This window comes from Bubalus bubalis, chromosome 3, assembly GCF_019923935.1.
Source record: "Bubalus bubalis isolate 160015118507 breed Murrah chromosome 3, NDDB_SH_1, whole genome shotgun sequence".
NCBI lineage: Eukaryota > Metazoa > Chordata > Mammalia > Artiodactyla > Bovidae > Bubalus > Bubalus bubalis.
In genome coordinates this window covers 6,963,602-6,983,906 of record NC_059159.1, presented here as the reverse complement: position 1 = coordinate 6,983,906, position 20,305 = coordinate 6,963,602, and the positions used below count along the sequence as shown (strand labels likewise).

Genomic DNA, 20,305 nt, shown 5'->3' with positions numbered 1-20,305 from the left:
TGCTCTCACCTACACCTCTGACTTTACGGGGGGGCTGTCCCCCATCACCTTTTCTCTGAAGGAAATCAACTTAGAGCTCTGGCTAATTAACCTCTTGGGCATAATAGGAGTGTTTAAATCCAAATCCCTCAGACGGCTCTCTAACTTGCCTGACAGGCTTACCCGGACTCCTACAGCTATGCATACGATTGTTTACAGTCTCCCAACCGTGAGAGGCATGGGGAGCTTAAGATATTTAAATAGTGTAGAGCCTTATAGTATAGAGAGTTAGAAATTGTCAGAATAGAACTAGTAGAAGATTTCATTGATGAGCCAATGCTTGCTGCCAAGTTTCCACATCCCCTGTATTGTATCCTTGGAAGTGTATTAATTAATATAGTTGGTATGTAGAAAACATAAGTAGTGGCCTTGGTGTTAACAACTTTAGACCCTTAAGGTAATAAATTCTTTCCTTTGTTGTAAACCCACTGCACCTCTGCCTTATAGGAATGCAACTTTATCTAACACCTTCTGAGGATGGCGCCAAACTTTAAAATAATTACTCTTAGAGAAAATAGTCTTATGGTTGACAAACCTTTATCAGAGTCATAAAATGTTAACAGGCCTTCTGGCCGGAAGATGATGTAAATCACCTAAACCATTTGTATATGATAAGTTTGCAGAAAAGAAACCCTGGTTTCGATAAGGATCAAAGACTGCTGACTTTGCATGATTTCACACCCCCTATTATCCTCTATGTGCAACTTAGGGTATAAAAGCCCCTGTTGAAAATAAAGCTACGGGCCTTGCTCACCGAAGCTTGGTCTCCCCATGTCGTTCTTTCTCTCACCTTCTGGATGAATTCCCATCTGGAGTGTGGAGGCTCGTCAAGCCTACTAATTTTGCCTGGGCTTCTCAGGCCTGACTGGGGAGGCCTTAGTGTCTCCTCTCCTTCAGGAGCACGGGAGGACGCCTTCAGCCTACGTAAGTGACGCAAACTCCTTGTCTCGGAGTTTTATTGGTTTTCCACGTAAACCAAGTTATTCAGCCTCTTTTCTCCACTGAATTTTTTCACTGAGCTATCCCTATTTAACCACTCTTTATATCTCTAATTAATACTTAATTAAACTATTGCTATTCTAAATTGCCGACGCCATCATCCTGAGGGAATCCCTGGATCCAACCGGGGCTGGACCCCGGTACTTCTCCAGGGATCGAACCTGTGTCTCTTGCCTTGGCAGGTGGATTCTTTACCATTGCGCCATGTTGGAGGCCCTCTACAGTATGACCCTCTGTTAACTAATGACATCTGCAAAAACCTGTTTCTAGATAAAGTCACATCCTGAGGTTCTGCATGGATATGAACTTAGGGGAGATTCTATTCAACCCAGCTCAGGTGCCCAGTGGGCATTTGTGGCTTGATGGAGACACCCATCTTCAGGATGCAGCCCCAGGTCCACCTCCTCTGAGGGGTCTTCCCTCGTGTTCCTAGGCTGCCCTCTCCCCCTGACCCTTATTCTTCCCTTGGAAACTGTGGCTTTTTTTTTTTTTTTAAGCATTTCCTGCTAAATCTATCATTTCTGCTGGGCACAGATCTATGCAGAGAAATTTCAGATCATCACGCAGGCAGGCTGTTGTGTGAGACTGGCATTCAAACAAGCTTGAGCCTCTCCTAAAATGAAACCAGAACAAAAATCTACTCTCCTCTTCATACCCGCCTCGGGCTCCCGCCCCCACCACTCCATAGCCTGACTCCTCCACTCCCTCTCCGCTCTCTAAGGCAAACTTCTGCCCCACTCACCATTCCCACCCCGTGAGCTCACATCCAATGAGCACGTCTAGTCCTGATCTGCCTGAAGCATCAGACCACACTGGTCCCGCCCTCCTTGAAATCAGCTCTTTCTTTGGTTTGTGGAACATCTCTCTCTCCTGGGCTTCCTCTCGTGTCTCTGGCCACCTGTGATGTTTGCTCTTGACCTTTGTTTCTGTTTGTGTGTTTGGATGCATTGAACAGCACATGGGATCGTACTCTCTCAACCAGTGTTCAAACCCACAACCCCTGCATTGGAAGCGTGGCATCTTAATCACTGGACCACCAGGGCAGTCCCTGCTCTGTCTTTTTTGTTCCTCTGAGGCATTTTATTTGTATACAGTCCATCCCTAGAAAAATAATCCAAGGATTTTTTTCCCCTCCTGTATGTTTTCGTCTTGCTTCTTCATGGTCCACGATGCCAGCTGAGGTTGTCAGGACAATGTCAGGACAAATCGATGAGATGGGAGCAGGTTTTTCTGCTGTTCTTCTAGATCTCTGAGGTGCACATCAAATCTGGGGCTGATCACTCCACGCTTATTCAGCCTGCCGGTGAGGTTCACAACAACTTTCCCAGCCTGTGATCATCGATGATGTCAAATTCACCAACGTAACCATGCTTCGTCATCGCAATTAGAAACCTGACGATGACTTTGGAGCACAGCCTAACAAGCACCTGGCGTTTGCTTCCCTTTTCGATATTGTTGATATGCTTGAGCGCATCAGTCAGGACATTCATGAGCACCATACTGGCAGCACAGAAAAATGGCAGAAAGAACTCTTTTTTAAAATGTTTATTCATTTATTTATTTTGGCTGTGCCGGGTCTTAGTTGCAGCATGCAGGATCTTCAGTTGCGGCACATAGGATCTAGGTTCCTGACCAGGGATCCAACCCAGGCACCCTACATAGGAAGTGTAGCATCTTAGCCACCGGGCCACCAGCGAAGTCCCTGCACTTGACCTTTGAATGGCAGAGGCCCCAGGCTCTGACCTTCACCCCCTCCTCTTCTCTCCTCACTCCCCAACTGTAGCTCCCACCACCACCTTTATACTGACCCCTCCACATGTTCTATGCTCAGCCGAGATATCCAACCTGGCACCTTCACTCGTGTGCCCCAGTGACCCTGAAGCCCAACATCAGCCAGAACTTGCCATTAACACCAGCATCCACTGCCCCTGGTGTGGCCACAAGGTCCCTCAAAGCCTGTCTCTTAGTTTATTCAGATTTTACATTACTGACAACAGAGCGTTGTAGGCACTTGGGCGTGATTGTTCTGAGTTCACAGGACAGTTGGCATCAATGCCATCTCCCTCTGGTCCAGCTACTAAGTTCTGGACATGTGAAACCCCTGTCTGGGGTGAGATGAGTGAAGAAGCACTTGCCTGGAATTCAAAATTTACAGGGACACCAGCAAAACACAGTAAACATAATAAATAATAAAAACTTCCCTGGTGATCCAGTGGTTAAGAATCTGCTTGCCAACGCAGGGGAAACAGGTTCGACCCCTGGACCGGGAAGATCTCACATGCTGCAGGGCAGCTAAGCCCGAGTCTCCGCTGAGCACCAGGAGAAGCCGTCTCAATGAGAAGCCCGTGCACGGAATCTAGAGAGTAGCCCCCTGCTCGCTGCAACTAGAGAAAGCCTGTGTGCAGCAACGAAGCCCCAGCACAGCCAAAAATATAAATACAAAAATAATTCTTAAAATACATACATTATAATCTAGTAATAATTTAAAGGTAATATTTTTAGAAAATCAGACCAATAATGTATGGCCAGTGGGGACTTGCCTGGTGGTCCAGTGGTTAAGACTCCAAGCTCTCAATGCAGCAATGAGTTCGATCCCTGGTCAGGGAACTAAGATCCCGTATGCCACACAGAGCAGCCTTTAAAAAAAAAAAAAAAAAAAGCACCAATGGAGTGGCCAATGGTTTCATGAGTAAAATTTTGTTGGAATCAGGGCTGGGACTAGTGCAAGCGGTATGTGGCAGGTAGTACAAGCAATGGGTCAGGTCATTAGAAATGCGTCCTTTTCCTTCTTCTAGGCCATGCTGCCCAGCTTGCAGGATCCTAGTTCCCTTATCAGAGACTGAACCTGTTCTTTGGCAGTGAAAGAGCAGAGTCCTAACCACTAGACTGCTAGGGAATTCCCAAAAGATGAGTCTTTGTTTACAAATTTGATATTCTGTCCATCATAGATTTTTGCATTAATTTTGATTTGGTGAAATATTGCCTTAAATATTATTTATCTTGTTTCCTGAGTTTTTTGCCTCCTCCCCTTAAATCTTGAAGGATTCCCAAGTAGCTCAGTGGTAAAGAATCTGTTAGGTAGGTAGAATAGGGAAAAGGAGTCCAGAATGGCGGTGGCTGAAAGACACAGAAGGGAAAAGCCCGCGAAAATAGAACAAAGGAAGGTCCGAGGACGCGAGTGAGGACCTCAGGTAGAACAAACAGCACTCCTGGCTGGCCCAGTTTACACAGGACAGGCCCAGGGAGAGAAAAACTTATGCAAAGAGGAGTCAAAGCTCTCTCCCGCGTGCTGGGGTGCTCTTCTCTTCGCGTCTTTGGATCCATGTGCCCTTACGCCTCAAAGTCGGGTTTTCCTGCTATCTTCTAAATAAAATAGAGCTGTAACACTGATTTGTCTAAGAGCTATAACACGGTGCTTTCGAGACCTGAGAGCTATAACACGGTCTGTCCAAGACCCGAGAGTTGTGACACGCCAAGGGAGCTTTAATGTCCGTCATTCCAAATCTTTGTTGTGATGGGACAAAAACCGAGGAGCATACACTCTTGTGACAAATCCACCTGCCAATACAGGAGACATGGGTTCAATCCTTGGGTTGGGAAGATCCCCTGGAAAAGAAAATGGGAACCCACTCCAATACTCGTGCTGGAAAAATCTCATAGACAGAGAAGCCTGGCGGGCTACAGTCCATGGGGTTGCAAAGAGTCAGACACGACTGAGCGACTGAGCCCACATGTGCGCACTTAAATGCCGAGGCCCTGGTGAGGGTCTCACTGGCTTCACCCTAGTCTTGGCTCTACCTGAAATGCACCATCTGGTCTGAGAAGCCCTGGGAGTTGTATAATCTTCAGAAAATACAAGTGATATCTCAATCCATGCCTTCCTACAGATCAGCAAACAGAGGACAGAGAGGTCTGTGTCTCTCCCCTCACACACCTGCTGGAAGGCCCTCAGCCTTGAAGAATCTTCAGGCTAGAGGGGAGGTCGAGATGGAAACCAGGGAAGAATACAGGTCCTTTGCTTCTATCTGGATGCAGTGGGCACATGGACCTGGCTTCAGGAGGGAGAAAAGGATGCAAAGGAAGAAGGAACCAGGTGAGCGGCCATTCCTGGGCCACTTGCACCCAGCCAGCCCAGCCTGACCCAGGAAAGGATCAAGGTGGCCTTCCACCCTCTGACCGCTGGAAGTGTTCCTTCAGTCCTTAGGTCAATATCAATTAAGCACTGGCTCAGATGGTAAAGAATCTGCCTGCAATGAAGGAGACCCAGGTTCAATCCCTGGGTCAGAAAGATTTCCTGGAGAATGGAATACACTCCAGTATTCTTGCCTGGAGAATCTCATGGACAGAGGAGTCTGGCGGGCTACAGTCCACGGGGTCACAAAGAGTCGGACACAACTGAGTTACTTTCACACTTTCACATGTGGCAGGCATGTGCTAAGCAAGAAAGACCAACATGACATACCCAGTGTGCAGCTGGTCTGATGGAGAATTCCCACGTGAAACAAGGTGGGTGCCAGGAGGGATGCATGTAGAAAGTGATGGCAGGAGAAGGGAGAGCCCACCTGGCTTAGGGAGAAGAGGGTTTGCGAGTGGCTTCCTGGGGCGAAACATGTCTTAGTTCAGTTTTTTTTAAAGTGGCTCCTCGAATTTTTGTTTTTTGGCTGCACTGGGTCTTAGCTGCAGAATGCAGGACTTTTAGTTGCCTCATGTGGGATCTAGTTCATTGACCAGGGTTGGAACCTGGGTCCTCTGTATTAGGAGTTCAGAGTCTTAGCCATTGGACCAACAGAGAAGTCCCTCCTTCTCATCACTTGTTACTTTCTCCTCCTTAATCCTTAAGACTCATTTGAGGGACTTCCTCATTGGGGAACTAAGATCCCACCTGCTGTGGGGCTCAGCCAAAAAAAAAAAAAAAAGAAGTAATGAGGAGGAAGAATAAGGAAGCAGGTGAGGGTGGAAACGTGATCCCAGCAGAGGGGATGGCTGGGGCAAAGGGCGGTAGGTGAGTCGAGTTGAAGAGTAGAATGGAGTGGGGGCTGGTGATGCAGTCCGTGAGAACCACTGGACACTGATGTTCAAGGCAAGGAGCTGAGGTGGGAGTGGGGATGGGATTGGGTCAGCAGGGAAGGCTGGAGACGGTTTACCTCTTTATTTTTTATTTTTATATTTTATTTATTTTTGACTGTGCTGGGCCTCCGTTGCCACGTGGGCTTTCCCCTAGTTACGGCGAACGAGGGCTACTTTGTTGTCATGCATGGGTTTCACAGTGTGGTGGCTTCTCTTGTGCAGCATGGGTTCTAGCTGGCAGGCTTCAGTAGTTTCGGTTCCCAGGTTCTAGAGCCCAGGCTCAATAGTTGTGACGGATGGGCTTAGTTGCTCCATAGCTCTTGGGATCTTCCCTGACCAGGGATCGAACCTGTCTCTCCTGCATTGGCAGGTGGATTCTTTACCAGTGAGCCACGAGGGAAGCCAGGCTTACCTCTGTAGAGCTGTAGGGTTTGTGCTTATGCGGGCTTAGGGGAGATGCTCCTGACAGCCGTCCTGTAGCTACAGCATTACAGGCAGGGCCTCTGCCAGAGGCTCCCACAAACGTCCTCTCCCTTCCACGTCCAGTCTGCGCACACCCTCTCATGGGGGAGGGAAGAGTTAAGATTCCTTGAGGCTCCTGCCAGCTGGTCCTGCTTCTTGCTGTCCTCACCCATGCGATGGGATGACGAGATGGACGGAAACCTCTGCTGATACCAGCATCCTTCAGCTCCATCCTTTCTCACCCTCCCACCCCATGAGTCTGGGTCAGACTTTCAGTAACATCCAGGAAGCAACATCTGTGACTTCGGCTGGGCTGCCACTTGCCACCCACCTCTAGAGGGAATCAGGGAAGGAGTTAAAGATAAAACAAAACTGTAGGGCAGATGTGTAGGATGTAATATTGTGTCACGTTACGTTTTGAAAGTAACTTTGGAAAATGCATGATAGTTGTGTCTTCAAGCTACAACATCTACATCTTTATAACAAAAGAAGACTGCAAGGAAATTCTCCAGGAGAGGTTATCTCTGCAGGGAGGTGGTAAGGATTATGGTAGGAATATCTTCTTAAAAAAAAAAAAATATATATATATATATATCTTTGGCTGTGCTGGGTCTTTGTTGCTGCGCTTGGGCTTTCTCTAGTCGTGGAGATGGGGCGGGGCGGGGACGGGTTTACTGTTAGTTGTGGGGCAAGGGTTTCTCATTGTGGTGAATTCTTTTATTGCAGAACATGGTCTCTAGTGTGAGCCGGCTCAATAGTTGCGGCTCACGCGCCCTGGAGTGCTTGGGCTCAGTAGCTGTGGTGCATGGCTTAGTTGTCCCTTGGAACATGGGGTTTTCCCAACCAGGGATGGAACCCGGTTCCTTGTGTTGGCAGGCAAATTCTTTACCACTAAGCCAAGAGAGAAGCCCCGGAATATTTTTTCTTTTGCGTTTCTATATTACCTAAATTTTCTACGATGAATGTGCCATTGGAGGGGCGGTGTAGCATAGTGACAGAAAAAGCAGACTGACTGGGTTTGAATCTGGCTCCGCAATTCATTTACCTTCATGATCTTGAACAAGGCACTTCTTACCCTCAGTTTCCTCCTGCACAGGGTGGGGGTTATTAGAATTAAATGAGCTCAGTTTTGCCATCAACATTTCATTTGCTATGAACAGGGCCCCTGGTGTGCAGTACGCATTACGTGTTTGTTAAAAGGAAAATTACTTTTACCAAATATGCAAATATATTTTAAAAATTGCCCAAGTAATATAGGAACATAATCTTCTTGTGAGAAATGACACAGGAATTTTTTAAGTGAAATAACCCTTGGGGAAGATTAGTCTGTCTGGATTCGCATTAAAAAAAAAAAAAATTCGTTGTGTTAAGGCAGGAGCAGGAAGGCATGAGAAGAATGTGGGTGGCAGTCTAGGGACAGTGCCTTCCCTGGTCTCTTCATGGTCGGGGAAAGGCTGAGGCCAGGGCTCACCCATGTGGATTATGGAAGAGCTCTGGCTGATTCTGCACCTTGTATCACCCGCTATGATATATTCACCCAGGAGGCAAATGCTGAGCCAAGAACCCCAACATTTTGGTTTCCTGATGAGCCTCACTGACACGCAGGCCTGCCTGCTGTTTGGCTTTCTGAAATACTGGCGAGCATCTGATGACCCCCCCGCCCCCCACCCCCCACCCGCAACCAGGACTACCATTGTGGATCCCCGGGGCTTACGAACTTGGGGAACTGTTTAGGTGGACAAGTAACATGCCTTTGATGTGGGTTTCACACCAGCGTGTGCCTGAGGGTATCAGGCTCCAGCATCACACACGTGAAGGCTCCTTCAGAGCCTGGAGGAGCTGATGAGGGAGGCCCCTCCATCGGCTCCCCCATGGGGAAGGACTCGTATCCATGCAGCTGGCTCTTGCTCTCTCCTTGGGTCACGCTTTTTACCTTCTCAGCATTTAAAAAATTTTTATTTGGCTGCAACGGGCCCTAGTTGCAGCACCTTTGATCTTCGTCACGAAATCTTTAGTTGCTGCACATGGGTTCTAGTTTCCCAACCAGGGGTCAAACCTGGGCCCCCTGCATTGGGAGCTCAGAGTCTTAGCCACTGGACCACCAGGGAAGTCCCCCTCAGCCTTTCCTGACCTCAGTCCATGGGCTGATTTGGGGGAGTGGGGAGGCAAGATTTAAGCACTTTGGCATGCAAGCTTTCCCCCCAAAGGGAAAAGGTTTAGGTTTCATTTCTACCCATCCACACCAGTAGCACTGGTGAGGAATGGAAGTTACTGGACTGGAGCTGAGCAGAGCCTCCAGGGAGGAAGGTGAACAGAACCACAACCCAGGGTCAGAGCAGCCAAAGGGTGCCCCGCTCTGTGAGGCCATCCAAGTGCACCTTCCACCTGCCAGTCGGCCACCCTGCCAGGCCCCAGAGTGAGAAACAAGGGTCACTGATGTCTCTGGCGACAGGCCAGGTGGGGATGGAATTCAGGCACACCCTGTTTCTGGACCACGTTGCCCCAGGGAGTTTTCTCCCCCGTGACTGTCTCATTTCCTCTTCTGAGCCAATCATTAACCCTACCAGGGTTCCCCCCGCAAGAGAAGCCACAGGAACAAGTAACTGGTCGAGGCCGGAAATGTCCAGGCCGCTTCCCTGGAGGGGCCGAGAACGAGTCCCCGGTCACACAGCTGCCGTGGTCGGAGGGCAGGGCCCAGCCTCTCCCTGTGACTTCCACACGGTCTGGCTTGGCTGGGCAGGTCAGATGGAAGAGACCTGGATGTGAATGAAGCCCCTTGGCTTCCCGGCCGTGCTACCCAGGGGAGCTGTGTGCGGTGGGCTTAAGGCTGGGGGGCGGGGACAGCAGCTTCCAGGCACCACCCACCCGGAGAGCTTCAGTTCCACATCCTCCTCAGCTGCAAAACACCAGTCATGTGAGAAAAACTCTTGCTGGGCAGAGGAATGGGGGCCCCAGCCCCGCCTGGACCGAGGCCCTCAGCCTTTTGGGGAGGGAGGTCTGACACAGTCATGATTCCCCGGCTTAACTCCCTAGCCTCTAATTAAGCCAGTAACTCAGAACACCTCTACTCCCGCGGGTCAGGTGCCAGCTCTCCGTCTGGCCACCTGCGGAGGAGGAGTCACCTGGCCCAAGCCCCACCCACTCCTGGGCAACCTGAGACCCTCCGAAGGGGCTCAGGAGCTCACGGGTGGGGGAGGCCGAGCATCCTGGTCAGGAATCGCCCCCCTCTGGAGGCCACGGGGCTGTCCCCAGTCCCAGGGGGGATCGCCAGCCTTCTCCCGTGACAATGGGGACAGGAGGATCGGCCTGTTTTCGGGGATCCCCAGGACCTCCCGGGACCCCTGGGTGGTCGTCGCTGATGAAGTCCAGGCAGCGAGTCGGGAGGCGGGTTCGCCGCCCGCCCCTCCACCCCGGGCCAGGGGACCCCGCGGGGCCAGCCCCCTTCCCCGGCGCGCCCCTCCCCGCGGGCAGCCAGCGCTCGAGTCCAGCTTTATTGGCCTAGGCCTCGGAGGGGCGCTGCTTGAGCGTGACCGAGGCGCCGCTGCTGACCATGACGGCGGGGTAGAGCGGCTCCAGGAAGGAGGCGAGGAAGCGGTAGAGGAGGCTCACGCCGCCCGCCACGCCGTAGAAGGAGAGGCAACCCGCCGCGCAGTCGAGCAACACGCCGAGCGTGCGGTGGTAGCCGCCGTGCAGCACCGTCTGCGTGTTGTTGTGCCACACGGAGAACTTGAGCGAGTCCCACTCCAGGCACCACGAGTAGGGGTTGCGGCCCAGCAGATAGACGATGTTGCGGCGCGGGCGGCCGCCGAGCGGGGGGCTGCGGCGGTAGGTGACACCCAGGCACACCCACGAGTTGGACACGTCGGCCTCCCAGTAGTGGCGGCCCTCGGCCAGGCCCCGCGAGCACAGCACCTGCGGCCACTGTTTGAAGCCCGGGAAGGGGCCGCCTGCCGCGAAGGGCTCCAGGAGGATGCCCAGGTTCAGCACCGAGTGGGTCTCCTTGAACAGGAAGAGCTCCTCGCTGGCCGTGGTGGGGTCGAAGTTCAGGTTGCAGTAACCTGGGCCGAGGGGGTATGGGAAAGGAGCTAGGGTCCGCAGGCCCGGGGGGCAGAGCGCTGGAGGTCTGGAGAGGGGAGGGCTGAAGCTCACAGCTTTGGCACAAAAGTCACCAAGTGCTTCCACCCCCAGCTCCCAAGAGTGGCCCCTCCATTCCCCTCTCTAAGTCTTCAACTCCAGCCCGCAGGGGTGGACACTGTCTGGCTGGGCGCTGTCCAAAGGCCTGCCTTCCTAGAGAGCTGGACAACCAAGAGTCCCCCTATCTGCCCTCCCCCACCAAACCCTAACAGGATCCCCTTTTCAGTTAGTGCAGGACACAAGACTGGGTGGGACTAAGGGAGCGTCAGGGGCTCCTGGAGGAGATCGCTCAGAAGGGGTCATCAGAGGGTTCATCAGCTGTGACCCTGGAGACCTCAGAGACATCACCGATGATTTCTTAGAGAGTCACTTGGTCCATCGCCCAGCCTGGGAGAGGGGCTGCAGGGACATTAACTGAAAAGGGAGACTGACTGTAGAAGGGCCATCCAAGCTGGCTTGGCTGAAGTCCAGCAGAGGTCGGCAGGCACCCAGCTGAGGGCAGAGGCTGAGCCACATCAGGGCCACAGAGGGCTGCAGAACCGGCCTCTGGGTGTTGGTCGAGGCCCTGCCACCCATGGGCGTGGGACAGGACAGCCTTCTCCCCTTCCTCTCAGGGCCGTGGAATCACAGGCCTTCTGAGGTCTCTAGTCCAGAGTACAAGGTCAGGGCAGGAGAGATCTGGCATCTTTCTGGAGCCTTGACCTGAATGGAGGTGGGGCTGGGTCGGCTGGGCAACCAAGGGCCCTGGTTCCTTTCCTTCCCACCCCTGGGGCTGGACCCCAGGACTGAGGACTCACACTTGAGAAGTATTTTCCTGTCCACATCCGGGGGCAGCACCTCATAGGAGTTCATCTTAATGCCTGGGGAAGATGGGGGCTTTGCTGAGGACACTTTCACAGCCCAGTGTCCTTCCAGAGAGAGGCATGGGCTTCCAGGAGGTTGAGTCACCTGGAGAAGGCGCACACAGACAGGCCGGGCTCTCTTACAAGTGTGCAGAATCCCAACTGCTGCCCTTGGGGCAGCCCATCCCCAGAAGGCAGGTGGGTCTCCAGTCGCCCCAGGCAAGCAGGTTCTAACTAACCCTTCAGGAGGAGCTGGTTGATGAAGCTGAGACCCATGTCCACCAGTCGGGTCCGGAGCTCCGCCAAGGTCTCTGGCAGCTGGAGGAAGCTCTGCTTCTCCTCGCAGTTGGTGCCCATCAGGGGCTCCACGCAGGCAGGGAAGTGCTTCAGCCTGGGCAACTCCTGCAGGCAGGGAGGGGCTGGCAGTACCACTTGTTAGCCAGGCCCCAAGCAGGGGCCCGGGGCTTAGCGGTTCCCCAGAACCAGGAGGCAGGCAGGAAAGCTGCCCATGTTCAAACCCAGACAGCTTGCTCCCCTCCTCCTGGCTTTTCAGACATCTGAGTTAGGGCTGTCAAAGCCCCTGCAGCCCAGTGGACGTTGCGATGGGCCTGGGCGGTGGGGGTAGGGAGGGGCCTTGCCTGCAGAAACTGCTGGTCGCTGCGGTTGGCAAGCAGGCTGCGGAGCCAGATGCTGTCCCCCTCCAGCTTCAGGAGCCGGTTGTGACTCTGCTGGATGGAGCCGCCCAGCTTCCCCAGGGCGGCAGCCTCCTCTTTCTCCACGAAATCCAGCACTTTCATCTGCATCTGTTTGATATCCTGGATGATCTCTGAGAAGCAGGCGTTCACCTCGTCCCGAGTCGTCTGGATCAATTTCTGGGGGCAGGGGCGGGGGGACAGAGAGGTGTCTTTGAGCCCCACCTCCTTACCCTACTTGTCAGGGCCCAGAGCTGGCCGAGGCATCACCTCTGTTTGCCTGGCCCCACACCATCCACTCCAAGCCCTTGAGAGGCCCCCTCAGCCTGAAGCAGGGCACTGGGGAAGCCTGGGCCGGAGGTGGTGATGGGCCAAGCTTACCGAGAGAAAAGCCACCTGGCCCCGGTGCTTTTGGCTGTCAGAGGTGATGATCAACATCTGGTTCTCCACGTTGGCCTGGACCTTCCGAACCTCGACCTGAGGTGAGAGGGTGAGGTGGAAGAGGAGTGGGCCGGTGATTCAGAGAGGTGCCTTAGCAGAAGCCCTCTGTGGGCAGTCCCACGTCAGAGCTCAGAAGAAACGCACTGTTCAGTTAAAAAAAAACCAACCCTTATTTAGCTGCATCAGCTGTTAGCTGCAGCACATAGATCTCTCCTTTCGGTACATGGACTCTCCAGCTGTGGCGTGTGGGACCTTCGTTCCCCAACCAGGGATTGAACCTGTGTCCCCTGCATTGCTGGGCAAATTCTTAACCACTGGACCACCAGGGAAGTCCCACCTCATGTTCTTAAGAGGTCTAAATGAGAATGAGGATGGGTAGGGCTGAAGGGTAGATGACCCAGGGACACCGCTCTATTTTTTTTGGCTATGAGGCATGTAGGATCTTAGTTCCCCAACTAGGGATTGAACCTATGCCCCCTGAAATGGAAGTGCAGAGTCCTAACCACTGGACCGCCAAGGAAGTCCCTCGGGGCCACTCTGCTCCTGTTCTCTCATTCCCTGAGACTCCCCATTCTTAGGAATCAGTTTCTCTGCTTCTGACAGCTGATGACCATAGGGTTCAGATCACAAGCAGCAGCTATGGAGGGGTTCAGTGATTTGAGAAGCCTTGGAGGGGGGCAGTGGGGTGAGCAGGGGTCGATCAGATGCGGAGCCCTTGGCTCCCTGGGTCAGTGCCGCCAGGTCCAGGCAGAACTGTGTCCCCAAGTCCTTCCACATAAGCCTCAGCTACCCCAGAGGCTCAGTGGTAAAGAATCTGCACAGGGAGACATTCAGGAGACTTGGGTTTGATCCCTGGGTCGGGAAAATCCCTTGGAGGAGGAAATGGCAACCCACTCCAGTATTCTTGTCTGAAAAATTTCAAGGACAGAGTCTGACAGGCTACAAAGAGAGTCAGATAGGACTGAGCGACTGAGCACAAGCACATCCCAGGGGCGGGCACTGTCATGATTCACAATCTACTGTGGGACAGTGGGATTCCAGGTACCTGCCTGTGAACTGTTGCTGACCCACAGCAAAAGAAGAAGCTTGTGCCAGGCTGTAAATCAACACATTTCTCCCTTTGTTGAGAAGGTCCTGCTGTGAAAAAAGTGTCAGCTGAACTCAACAGTGTGGTGAGTTGGCTTACATTCTGGCCCAAGCTTCTTTCTTGCAGGTGGCTACGTTGGAATAGCACAGTTCTAGAATATGCTTCCGGAGAAGGCAATGGCACCCCACTCCAGTACTTTTGCCTGGAAAATCCCATGGACGGAGGAGCCTGGTAGGCTACCGTCCATGGGGTCGCTGAGAGTCGGACACGACTGAGTGACTTCACTTTCACTTTTCACTTTCATGCATTGGAGAAGGAAATGGCAACCCACTCCAGTGTTCTTGCCTGGAGAATCCCAGGAACGGGGAGCCTGGTGGGCTGCCATCTATGGGGTCGCACAGAGTCGGACATGACTGAAGTGACTTAGCAGCAGCAGCAGAATATGCTTGATAGAATGTTTCAAATATAAGCACTCCATCGAAGAAAGAAATCCAAATGGAGAAAACATAATTTGAAAATAGAAAAAAAGGAAGGGATTCACCCAACCTGTTTGTATTTTGATATGTTACCTTTCAGCCATTCCTTTTTCTGTGCAAAAATTTTTTTAAATAGGATTCATCACAAATAACTTTGGGTCCTTTTTTTTTTAAAATAAAGAACTAACCATTTTATTAATTTTTTTTTTTTTGATTGCAGTGCACGGCATGAGGGATCTTCCCCCACCACAGATAAACCCATATTCCCCTAAGTGGAAGCAGAGTCTTAACCACTGGACCACCAGGGAAGTCCCTGGATCCTTATTCAATCAATCTGATAGCACTTTGTCATGTCTTGCCAGGACCCTCGTGAGCATCACTTTGGGTGGTTTAGTCGGCAAGTGGTGTCCAGCTCTTTGCGACCCCATGGACTGTAGCCTGCCAGGCTTCTCTGTCCGTGGGATTTTCCAGGCAAGAGTACTGGAGTGGGTTGTCATTTCGTTCTCCAGGGGATCTGCCTGACCCAGGAATCGAATCCAGGTCTCCTGCACTGCAGGCAGATTTTTTTTTTTTTTACCGACTGAGCTACCAGGGAATTCTGAGCATCATTTTAATGGCTGGAGAAGGAAATGGCAACCCACTCCAGTATTCTTGCCTGGAGAACCCCACGGACAGAGGAGCATGGCAGGCTACAGTCTATGCGGTTGCAGAGTGTCAGACATGACTGAGAGACTAAGGACACTTTAATGGCTACAGTCCTTTCCTTCCTGGAAAGGTGTGCCTGGAACAGAGTCCTCTTGCTCCTCGGCCTCCCCTCCCCGCCCCTCCCCTCCGCCATCCACCTCCTCCCCTCCCCCATCCCCTTTCTCCCCTCCCCTCCCCCTCCCTCCCCTCCCCATCAACCATCTACCCTCCCCCATCAACCATCTACCCTCCCCCTCCCCTCCCTTTCCCTCCCCCCATCCACCCACTTCCCCCTCCCCCTCCCCTCCCCCATCCCACCACCCCACTCCCCCATCCATCCGCTCCCCCCTTCCCCCCACCTCCTTGCGCGCGCGCTCCTCCTCCAGTGGGATGGTGTCGTGGTTCTTGTGCTCCTCCAGCAGGCAGGCCCCGCACACGCAGCAGCCCTCGGTGCGGCAGTACAGCCGCCGGAGCTTGCGGTGCTTGCGGCACAGCCGGCTCTTGAGGTCCCACACGGGCTCCAGCAGCTGGTGCCCATGGAACACCTGGTCCTCTAAGTGGCTGCGCAGGTGCTTCTCGCACAGGGAGGCCATGCACTGCAGGCACGACTTGATGGACTTGAGCTTCTCGGGAGCACAGAAGTCGCAGGGCACGTCCCTGGGCCCGGCCAGGCTCCGTGAGGACCCCAAGGTCTGGCCCTTGGCCTGGGTGAAACAGGTCACCATCTCCTCCAGGATGACATTCTTGCAGAGGCGAGGCCGTGTGGGGAAGCTCTCCCGGCACTGGGGGCAGTAGAGGGGCTCGCCCATGGTGGCCTGGTAGTCCCAGAAACCCTGGAGGCAGCTCATGCAGAAGTTGTGCCCGCAGGCGGTGGTGACCGGGTTGCGGAACACCTCCAGGCAAACGGGACAGAGGACTTGGTCCTCCAGCGTGCAGAGACTGCTGTCATTCATCAGGAACTGGCCTTGGGGAGCTCCTGAGAGCTTGGCAGTGGGCTGCAGGGCTGGGGCTTGGTCCTGGACTGGCCCTGGGAAGACGGGGCAAAGCCAGGTTGAAGCCAGGGCAGGAGTTGAGGGGCCTTTGAGGGGGACCCCTTTTCTTCTGTTGGAAACAGCTGGTCTGCCCACGGGGTACTGGGACTGTACCCACACAGGGGCATAAACTGAGGCTTGTGTTTTTGTCCCTGCCCGAATTCCTGGAACAAATCTTGGACAAGAAGGTGGATAGGCAGGAAGAAGTCACATGGCAACAAGGGAAACGAGCCGCTTCCCTGGCCCTTTGGGAGAAAGGTCAGCGCACAAGTACTTACGCGAAACTCTCTGCATGTCAAGGAGAGCCAGAGGCTTGCTGCCCTGTGGATGGAGGGAAGAGAACACTTGGGTGCTTAGGCCCGCGTTGGGGTGGGGGGCGCGAGGCCCCAGGTCACCAGCTACTGGGAGGACTCCCAGCCCAGTGCGCCCCAACCCCACCCCTTTACATCCCCCGGGATTGGACGACCACCTTCTCACCTTTCCCTTTGGCTACTGTTCTGTGGTCCCCCTATCGCGTTGGACCCCCTCCTTGAGACTGCCCACAGTTTTGCTCCTGATGTCACAATTCAAGCATGACCAGCCCCAGCCTTCTGCTTGTGATGTCAGCACAGCAAAACAGACTCAAGAAAGGAAGGCGTGAAGATAAGTAAATAGTAAAACATGGTATTCCAGCTAATTAAAAAAAAAACATATTACAGTTGATTACTAACAATGTTGTGTGCCTGTTAACCATATATATTCATCTAGTCTTTAGTTTTAAAAGAAAACCAGCATGAAACATGTTTCTTCCTGAATGTCTTTATAGGACTATAAGGACTTTTAAAGCTTTTCATCATCATAGAAATTGACTGCAAATGCCTCCTAGAGTTTGAATAATGCTTTTGTGTGTGTGTGTGTGTGTGGGGAAGGACAGGGTAGTACCTGGAAAGGCTTCTCAGTGGCACTAGTGGTCAAGAACCCGCCTGCCAATGCAGGAGACATAGGAGACTTGAGTTGGATCCCTGGGTTGGGAAGATCTCCTGGAGAAGGGGACAGCTGGCCACTCCAGTACTCTTGCCTGGAGAATCCCATGAACAGAGGAGCCTGGCGGGTTACAGCCCATGGGGTCGCAAAGAGTAGGACACAACTGAAGTGACTTAGCACACATGCAAATGTGCACATGGAAATCAACTTTTCTTTTAATATTTTCCAGGAAAATTTACTTCAGAAAAAAAGAAAGAGGTGCCACCGGACATGCTGCAGTGGTGAGGGGTCCTGCCCCTCCCAGGATATTCTTTGCTCCGGAACCTTCATCCCAGGAGACAGAGTCGCTGCTGCACCCAGGGCCCCCTGCAGTGGACGTGGGGGACTCAGTTTACTAAGCAGAGAAGGAAAGTGGCAACTAAGTGGCCGTGAGATCTTGGGCAAGTTGTTTCATCTCTTGGGACCTTGGTTCTCTGGTGAATCCACAGGGTTGTTGTAGAAGAGATCTCAAGGCTCATTCCTGGTTTGAAGTTGAGTGAGCCAAACATTATCCGACTGGTGATGCTCAAGATTGTTCTTTCCACTGTGGTTCTGACCCTCAGAAGGAAAAGATGGCTGAAGCTTAGGAGAGAGTCTCATCACTGCGACAGCTTCTTGTTCAGTGTTTGTTTCCCCAGCCTTCTCACCCAGCAGGATACGTGCCCTGAAGAGTTTGCAGTACGTCGCTCTTTCTGTTTTTGGGCCTCACCATGCAGCATGCAGGATCTTAGCTCCCCGACCAACATGGAGCCTGTGTCCCCTGCAGTGGAAGCACTGAGTCTTAAATCACTGGACCACCAGGGAAGTCCCAATATGTTACTCTTTAAAAAAAAAAAATTCATATTTATTTGACTGCTCCAGGTCTTAGTTATGGCCTGTGGGATCTAGTTCCCTGACCAGGGATTGAAACTGGGCCCTCTGCCTTGGGAGCGTCTTAGCCACTGGACCAGTGAAGTCCTCATCTTTACTTCTGAAGAATATCTTCACTTGTAATTCTACATTGGCAGCTTTCTTTTTAGTATTTTGGAGATTTAATTCCACTGTCTTTTAAAAAAATATATTTTTATTGTTACTTATTTTTTGGCCATGCTGCACAGAATATGGGACCTTAGTTCCTCCACCAGGGATCAAACCTTTCCCCACTGCATTGGAAGCATGGAGTCCTAACCACTGGGCTGCCAGGGAAGTCCCTTCCACTGTCTTCTGGTTTATATTTTTCTGTTGAGAAGTTGACTGTCAGTCTTATTGCCGCTTCTTTGAAGGGTAACCTTTTTCCCCGCTTCTGGTGACTTGTAAGATTTTCTCCAAATTTGTTTTCATTTCATTCTGTTATTTCTATGCTGTTGTTCAGTTGCTAAGTTGTGTTCCGCTCTTTGTGACCCCGTGGACTGCAGCACGCCAGGCTTCCCTGTCCTTCACTATCTCCTGGAGTTTGATGTGTGTTCGTATGTATCCTCCTTAGGATTTGTAGGGCTTCTTTTATTTGGCTGCCTTGGGTCTTAGTTGTGGCACATGGGATCTTTCGCTGCGGTGCAGACTCTCTAGTTGTGGCACTCGGGTGTTAGTAGTTGCAACATGCAACTTAGTTCCCCAACCAGGGAAATCTTAGTTTCCTATCAGGGATGGAACCCGAGTTCCCTGCATTGCAAGGCAGATTCTTAACCACTGGATTACAAAGTGCCTGTAGGGATTCTTGAATATGAGGCTGCCTTTAAGTATCTCCGAGGACCTTGATTACAGCTCAGCATCGCTACCCCTCTGCCTCTACCCAGGTTCCGATGAATACTCCCTTGGCCACTAGGCAGCTAGCTGCTTGGCTGTTTCCTCTCTGCCTCCAGAATTCCCCTCTCCCACTCAAGCAGTAGGACTCCAGGACTCAGCTTTTGTTGTCAGTGCTTCCGGTTGGATTCCTGGGTCGGGAAGATCCCCTGGAGAAGGGATAGGCTACCCATTCCAGAATTCTTGCCTGGAGAATCCCCATGGATAGAGGAGCCTGGCAGGCTACAGTCCACGAGGTTGCAAAGAGTCAGACACGACTGAACGACTAAGCCCAGCACAGCACATTTCCAGGCACAGAGTGGCCGCACAGCACAAGGCAGCAAAGAAGTGGACGTTTGCTGGAGCCCTGATAGAAGCGAGAGCTGGGCACTACGTCCCTTCTGCACCTGCCAACTACACCCTTCTCCAACTTCAGGGTCTCATTCAAGAACTCTGCGGCGTCTTCCAAACCCCCTCCCCTCTCCAATAAGTGCTTGTCGGCTATCTATCATAATTGCACAAAGGAGGGCATATTTTGAGGGTGTTTTGCCAACTGTGTAGACAGTGCGTGTGTGGAGCCTATTAGAATGAAATGTGAGTAGGAGCAATAGCCCAAGTTGAGACATAAAGCCATCCGAGATTACCCAAGGGAGCTTGCTCACAATTTTCTTACAAGAAAGCTGAGAAAAACGAAGTATTAGTCTTCTGTCCACTTTATGTGTTTTGCTAGAAATAACAGAAAACTAACCGGTTAAAAATACTCAAATTTAGATATGAGACTTAGATTTTTTAAAAAATATTTATTTGGCTGTCAGATCTTAGTTGTGACGCCCGGGCTCTTTTACTGCAGCACACATCCTCTAGTTGTGGTGGGTGGGCTTAGTTGCTCTGTGACATGTGGGATCTTAGTTCCCCGAACAGGGATCAAACCCATGTCACCTGCGTCGGAAGGTGGATTATTAACCATTGGGCCATCAGATTTCTGAGCTGCCAAATGTGACTTCTGACTTGGGGAAAATAAACAGAGAGGACATAAAGGCACAAAGGCAAGCCCACAAGGGCAAAAATATGACTCATGAGGGCAAAAGCTAGAATTGGTTAAACTGAATTAAATTTCCCCTAAGAATCTCTTGGAAAACCATGATCTTAATGAAAATATTTTTAAGAAATAATGAAATAGAAAAACAATTTAATTGCATTGTATAGAATTAAACTGACGTCACAGAGTAACAGTTCACTCCAGGGGAAAGCTTCATGGATGAGAATCCTTCTGCATGGTATGATTCTTATAAAAAATTTAGCTTTGGCCTGCCACCTGGGCTCATGACTGAGCAGATTCAGTGGAACTGAAGTGATCTGTAAACAGTGCCATATAGAGCCTCCAGCAAGTCCCAACAGGAGACTCACCATGCAGACTCCAGGGTTTCGGAATAGACCCATGACTCCTTTTACAGCGACTCTCCTTTTGAGGGCTTCCCAGGTGGATCAGTGGCAAAGAGTCTGCCTGTAATGCGGGAGACCCGGATTCCATCCCTGGGTCAGGAAGATCCTCTGGAGAAGGGCATGGCAACCCACCCAGTATTCTTGCCTG

At 51.8% G+C, this 20,305-nt stretch overlaps 2 protein-coding genes across 3 annotated transcripts; both read right to left on the bottom strand.

The window, feature by feature from the left end:
- Positions 1-9,670: 9,670 nt before the first annotated feature.
- Positions 9,671-11,935, bottom strand: LOC123332510 (tripartite motif-containing protein 65). 2 transcript variants are annotated; one of them, XM_044938551.2, is made up of 3 exons: positions 11,783-11,935; positions 11,499-11,561; positions 9,671-10,625 (listed from the first exon to the last, which is right to left on the bottom strand). In XM_044938551.2, exons 1-3 carry the CDS (start codon positions 11,898-11,900, stop codon positions 10,066-10,068), a joined length of 741 nt encoding a protein of 246 aa, XP_044794486.1. In that variant the 5' UTR covers positions 11,901-11,935; the 3' UTR covers positions 9,671-10,065. The 2 variants fall into 2 exon arrangements, with proteins under 2 accessions (XP_044794486.1, XP_044794487.1); XM_044938552.2 differs by having other exon boundaries at positions 11,499-11,649; positions 11,783-11,917.
- A 120-nt stretch (positions 11,936-12,055) lies between these two features.
- LOC102397448 (E3 ubiquitin-protein ligase TRIM47) lies at positions 12,056-16,987 on the bottom strand. Its single transcript, XM_044938550.1, has 4 exons — positions 16,233-16,987; positions 15,283-15,950; positions 12,617-12,712; positions 12,056-12,415 (listed from the first exon to the last, which is right to left on the bottom strand). The coding sequence occupies exons 1-4, from the start codon at positions 16,246-16,248 to the stop codon at positions 12,056-12,058; spliced, it is 1,140 nt and encodes a 379-aa protein (XP_044794485.1). The 5' UTR covers positions 16,249-16,987.
- Between the last annotated feature and the right edge of the window lie 3,318 nt (positions 16,988-20,305).

Excerpts from the sequence above, each read along its gene's own strand:
- LOC102397448 (XM_044938550.1), bottom strand. Across the intron at positions 12,713-15,282 it reads AGGAGCGCGCGCGCAAGGAG|GTCGAGGTTCGGAAGGTCCA; the intron begins GTGGGGGGAAGG and ends CTCTCACCTCAG. Across the intron at positions 12,416-12,616 it reads GCCAGGTGGCTTTTCTCTCG|AAATTGATCCAGACGACTCG; the intron begins GTAAGCTTGGCC and ends CCCTGCCCCCAG.
- LOC123332510 (XM_044938551.2), bottom strand. The coding sequence starts at position 11,900 with ATGGGCACCAACTGCGAGGAGAAGCAGAGCTTCCTCCAGCTGCCAGAG. Across the intron at positions 11,562-11,782 it reads CAACCAGCTCCTCCTGAAGG|GCATTAAGATGAACTCCTAT; the intron begins GTTAGTTAGAAC and ends CATCTTCCCCAG. Across the intron at positions 10,626-11,498 it reads CAGGAAAATACTTCTCAAGT|GTTACTGCAACCTGAACTTC; the intron begins GTGAGTCCTCAG and ends CCCTCGGCCCAG.